The 5,710-nt window shown below is 44.0% G+C and overlaps 1 protein-coding gene across 1 annotated transcript in view; it reads left to right on the top strand.

Moving 5' to 3' along the window:
- Window positions 1-4,144: 4,144 nt before the first annotated feature.
- LOC112397430 (uncharacterized) overlaps window positions 4,145-5,710 on the top strand; it is a 5,817-nt gene continuing 4,251 nt past the window's right edge. Inside the window, exon 1 of the mRNA XM_024741623.1 lies at window positions 4,145-4,948. Within this exon, the coding sequence (XP_024597391.1) occupies window positions 4,702-4,948 (247 nt within the window). The 5' untranslated portion in view covers window positions 4,145-4,701. The remainder of the gene's footprint in view (window positions 4,949-5,710) is intronic.

Below are 5,710 nucleotides of genomic sequence, written 5' to 3'. Positions count from 1 at the left end.
TCTCTTACTCAGTGTCTTTTTTAAAATTTATTTTTATAAGGGGGTGTAGCTGATTTTCAGTGCTGTGTTTCTTGCTGCTGTACATCCACTTGATTGACTTACAGAGAGACATCGATAAATTCTTTTTCAGATTCTTACCAGTCGTATATAATCTTTTTCAGTGTGTAGATTGTGCTAAGTCCAGTCCTTTGAGCTTTAGAATAAGTCTTGTTGATTCCCTATTTGGTCTATGGAACAGTATATGCTCATTTCAAACTCCTGGTTTATGTCTCACTTCAACTGACATTTGCACTCTAGCAATCATAAGTGTGTTTTCTAAATGTGTGATTCTGTGTCTCTTTTGTCATTTAGTTCATGTGTAGCAATGTTGATATTCCACCTATAACTGATATCTTATGATAAGTCTCTTTTTCTGTCTGACTTATGTCACTGAGAATGATCGTACCTAAGTACAGCTGAGTTGCTGCAACTGGCCTTATTTCATTGATTTCATGGCTGAGTTATATTCCATTGTACATAAGTATCACATCTTCTTTATCCATGTTTTCCTTCCAAGGAGATTTCGGTTGTATCCAAGTCGAGGCTCTTGTAAACAGACCAGCACTAAACGTTGTGGTGCCTGTGTCCTGTCGAGTGTTGCTTTTCCCAAGATATACGCCCATGAGTGGAAGTGCCGTATGCTCTATAGCTTTGTTTCTGAAATTTTTTTGGAAACACAATACACTTCTCTACAGTGCCATTGGCAATTTACCATCCCACAATCACCGTGAAAAGGCTCCCTTTTCTCCATGCCCTATGCTGCATTTCTGGTTTTTACACTTTGTGAGGATGGCCTTCGGAGTGATGTGATATCTCTTCGTAGTGTTGATTTGCACTGCACGCCTCTTTGGTTGTTGAAAAGGTGCATATGTGTTTTTCCTGAATATGTTCAGGAAAAATGCATATGCCCTTTTTGGCCAGTGGCATCATTGAAGAAGTTCTATCCCTTTCCATTTGCTTTCATGGCGAGTGCAATCTACCACTTGAAAACCCCTTCCTGCAATTCTGCCTTGTTTTCTTGTCCTTTTTCATGACTTACCTCAAGGCATTTTTCCAGGATTGCTTCCAGCCCTATTCTGGTTTCAGTGGCAAGCTGAGCCTTTGGTCAATTCCTCTTCCTGATTGGAAATTAGAGTGGCATGTCCCTGTTCAGACACCTCGGGCTTGTCTCTCATGGTTCCCCCTCTTCCCCTTCATCCTCCAGACAAATTCCAAACTGTGCGAAACAGGATGTTGAAGGTGCTGACTTCCCCTGGTGAGTAGATTGTTAGAAAAGAGGCTGGAGTTGGGACCCGAGCACCAGGAGATGAGGAGATGAGGTGCCTTCTCCAAACTCTTCCCGATCAGACGGTGTACCATCTTCTGTGTGTCCCATGCATATTTTAGCTCTAGGAAGGTTCCCCTGCACCTGGAGATTTGGGACCCTTGGAATGGGGCCAGGCAGTATTATTCTAAAGGTGCTGCATTTGCTGGCCCATCCTCACCAATTTTCTCACTCCACCAGTGTCCATCCTTAAGTCCCATCTCTCTGTGGGTCTAGATGTAGTCAATCCAGGTTGCATCAGAGACCCTGAAGGAATTCTGTAGGAATTTCTCTCTCTCACTGTCTTTTTAAAATTTTTTTTGTAATTTATTTTTATAATGGGGTACAGCTGGTTTTCAGTGTTGTGTTTCTTGTTGCTGTACATCTTCTTGATTCACTTAATGAGAGACCTCAATAAATTCTTTTTTAGATCCTTACCAGGCGTATATATTCTTTTCCAGTGACTAGAGTGTTGTGAGTCCAGTTCTTTGAGCTATAGAGTAGGTCTTGTTGATTAGCTATTTGGTTTGGAACCATATCTGTGCTAATTTCAACCTCATGGTTTATGCCTCACCCCACCCCACCTTTCACCTTTGGCAGCCATAAGTGTGGTTTCTAAATGTGTGACTCTGTTTCTGTTTTGTAATTTATATCATGTGTAGCCATTTTTAGATTCCACCTATAAGTGATATCTCATGATAAGTCTCTTTTTCTGTCTGACTTGTGTCACTTAGAATGATCTTACCTAAGTCCACACGAGTTGCTCCAACTGGCCATATTTCATTGATTACCTGGCTGAGGTATATTCCATTGTCTGTAAGTACCACTTCTTCTTTATCCATTTTTCTTCCCCAAGGACATTTATGTTGTATCCAGTTCGAGGCTCTTGTAAACAGAGCAGCAATAAACGTTGGGATGCTTGTGTCCTGTAGATTTTTGGTTTTCACAGGATTTACGCCCATGAGTGCAAGTGTCGTATGCTCTGTATCTCTGTTTTTTAAATTTTGTGGGAAACACAATACACTTCTGCAGGCTGGCCGTTGGCAATTTACATTCCCACCATCAGTGTAGCAGGGTTCCATTTTCTCCAAACCTCGTCCTGCATTTCTGGTTTCTACATTTTGTGAGGCTAGCCCTTCTGACTGATTCGAATTGATACCTCTTTGTAGTGTTGATTTGCATTGCCAGCCCTTTTTGGCCAACTGCGTTATTGGTGAAGTTCAGCCGCTTTTTCATGTGCTTTAATGGCTAGTTCAATCTACCTCTTGAAATTCCTTTCCTGCAATTCTGCCTTTCGTTAAAATCCTATACCATGTCTTACCTGAAGACATTTTTCGATGATAGGTATCATTTTAAACCCTGCAGGTTTGTGAATTACAGTGCTCCTGACCTCCATTTTTCAACTTGTTTCTTTGAGATACAGCAACAAAACAGCAGGATTGCTTCAAGCCCTATTCTGGTTCCGGGGCAAGGTGAACCTTTGGTTAATTCCTCTTACTAAATGGAAATTAAAGTGGCATTTTCCTGCCCAAACACCTAGGGCTTGTCTCTCATGGTCCTCCCCCTTCCGCTTCATCCTCTGGACAAATTCCAAACTGTGTGAAACTGGATGTTGAAGGTGCTGACTTCGTTAAGTGGGGAGATTGTTCAGAACAAGGCTGGTGGGGGGAACCCGAGCACCTGGAGATGAGGAGATGAGGTGCCTTTTCCAAACTCTTCCCGATCATACGGTGTACCATCCTCTGGGTGTGACAGGCATGTTTCAGCAGTAGGAAGGGTCCCCTGCAAGTAAGGGGAACACCAGGGGTCTTTTCAAATCCGTGTCTCCAAGAACCCCAAAACTGGGGAAGTTTTAAGCTACGGGTACGTGCATGTATGTTCATGAAGGGCCTTGGGCAGTAGGCAGAGTCCAAGCTTTAGATGATTGAGGGTCAGAAGTGGTCACCATTGGCCTCCCTTAAATTACATTTTATCTGGCCTTGGTTCTTTCCCTTTATAGGTTATTACAAAATATTGAGTGTAGTTTCCTGTGCTATACAGTAGGCCCTTGTTGATTATCCATTTTATACATAGCATTGTGTATGTGTTAATCCCAAAATCTTAAATTACCCCTCCCCGCCCCTTTCCCCTTTGGTAACAATAAATTAAAAGATTTTATGTTTCTTGAATTGATACCTCTTTGTAGTGTTGATTTGAATTGCCAGCCCTTTTTGGCCAACTGCGTTATTGGTGAAGTTCAGCCGCTTCTTCATGTGCTTTAATGGCTAGTTCAATCTACCTCTTGAAATTCCTTTCCTGCAATTCTGCCTTTCGTTAAAATCCTATACCATGACTTACCTGAAGACATTTTTCGATGATAGGTATCATTTTAAACCCTGCAGGTTTGTGAATTACAGTGCTCCTGACCTCCATTTTTCAACTTGTTTCTTTGAGATACAGCAACAAAACAGCAGGATTGCTTCAAGCCCTATTCTGGTTCCGGGGCAAGGTGAACCTTTGGTTAATTCCTCTTACTAAATGGAAATTAAAGTGGCATTTTCCTGCCCAAACACCTAGGGCTTGTCTCTCATGGTCCTCCCCCTTCCGCTTCATCCTCTGGACAAATTCCAAACTGTGTGAAACTGGATGTTGAAGGTGCTGACTTCGTTAAGTGGGGAGATTGTTCAGAACAAGGCTGGTGGGGGGAACCTGAGCACCTGGAGATGAGGAGTTGAGGTGCCTTTTCCAAACTCTTCCCGATCATACGGTGTACCATCCTCTGGGTGTGACAGGCATGTTCCAGCAGTAGGAAGGGTCCCCTGCAAGTAAGGGGAACACCAGGGGTCTTTTCAAATCCGTGTCTCCAAGAACCCCAAAACTGGGGAAGTTTTAAGCTACGGGTACGTGCATGTATGTTCATGAAGGGCCTTGGGCAGTAGGCAGAGTCCAAGCTTTAGATGATTGAGGGTCAGAAGTGGTCACCATTGGCCTCCCTTAAATTACATTTTATCTGGCCTTGGTTCTTTCCCTTTATAGGTTATTACAAAATATTGAGTGTAGTTTCCTGTGCTATACAGTAGGCCCTTGTTGATTATCCATTTTATACATAGCATTGTGTATGTGTTAATCCCAAAATCTTAAATTACCCCTCCCCGCCCCTTTCCCCTTTGGTAACAATAAATTAAAAGATTTTATGTTTCTCAGAAATGGGGGAGCTAAAAGAATGGTATCATTTTCAATGGAAAAGCATTCAAAAGAAGATTGAAGCTTCAGCCAAGATCATTAGATGTACATTCTTGGAAAACAATCATTTAATTTCTCTAAACTTGACCTGACAAATAAGACAATAACCCTCCACTGACCTTGCTTATAATAAAGTGATGGAAATAACAAATGGAATTGTTCGAAACATCTTATTTTACCCGAGCCTTATACACTGCTCTGCATTCCTTACAGTTTGGCTCACACATCTGTTCACTGAAGTTACAATGTTCTCAATTTCTGTTACTGATCCTCCAGAGTGGGCCCCAACAAGGGTCCCCCTGCCCAGTGTCATTGGAGTCAACAGACTGAGACTGAGTTTGGTTCAAGCAAAGGAAACTTTATATTCTGATCAGAGAATGCAAGGTGAGAGCGTGGGCTCCCGCGCAGGCTGTGGGCTGGGCTGCTGTGTAGGGATCCCAGCAGCATCAGCCGGGAGGGAGGGGCGGAGCTCTCGAGGGCCGGGTTGGCTGCAGCTCAGGCTCTATGTCGCGGAGTCTGCATGGGGCCCCGGGAGCTGAATTGTCGACCCAGCCATTCTGCATTAGGAAATCGGGTCTGAAGTGCCAGGTGTGGGACCTCTGCATGCGGAACCCTAGGAGCACCTGAAATTAGACAAAGCACAAAGGAAAAAACGGTTAGACTTTATTTTATTGCCCAGATTCTATTTTTATATCCCAGGAATTTTTCAAGGGCTTTGCCGGTGACAAACCCCTCCTCTGCCTTTTGTCTCATTGCTCATTCTTGGGGCGGTGTGGGTGCAGACCCCTCTTCTGTAACTGCTTCATGCTGAGTCCTCATACTCAGGGGTACGGGCAGAACTTCTCCCCAGCAGCCTCCAGGTGAGATTGGTTGTCCCCAGGCCTCCTGCCTCACTGCTCGTCCTGTGACGTTGATTGTCCCCAGGCCTCCTGCCTCCCTGCTCGTCCACCTGAGCACCAGCATTGGAAGTGTTATAGATTCTAATGACCTTTAAGGGTCCAGGAAAGAGATGTGCAGAGACGCTGGGGGGTCCGGTTTTAGCCCGCTCCACATTTGTTCGGCCACCTTAGGCTGACGGTTTCTGCCAGCCTAGATGCTCTGACCAGTAGTCCGCACTTTCTTCAGTTAGGCCCCTGAATTAACGTA

The sequence above is a fragment of the Neophocaena asiaeorientalis genome, unplaced genomic scaffold (genome assembly GCF_003031525.2).
Source record: "Neophocaena asiaeorientalis asiaeorientalis breed wild unplaced genomic scaffold, Neophocaena_asiaeorientalis_V1.1 scaffold821, whole genome shotgun sequence".
Classification (NCBI taxonomy): Eukaryota; Metazoa; Chordata; class Mammalia; order Artiodactyla; family Phocoenidae; genus Neophocaena; species Neophocaena asiaeorientalis.
This window is presented reverse-complemented; position numbering and strand designations above follow the sequence as displayed.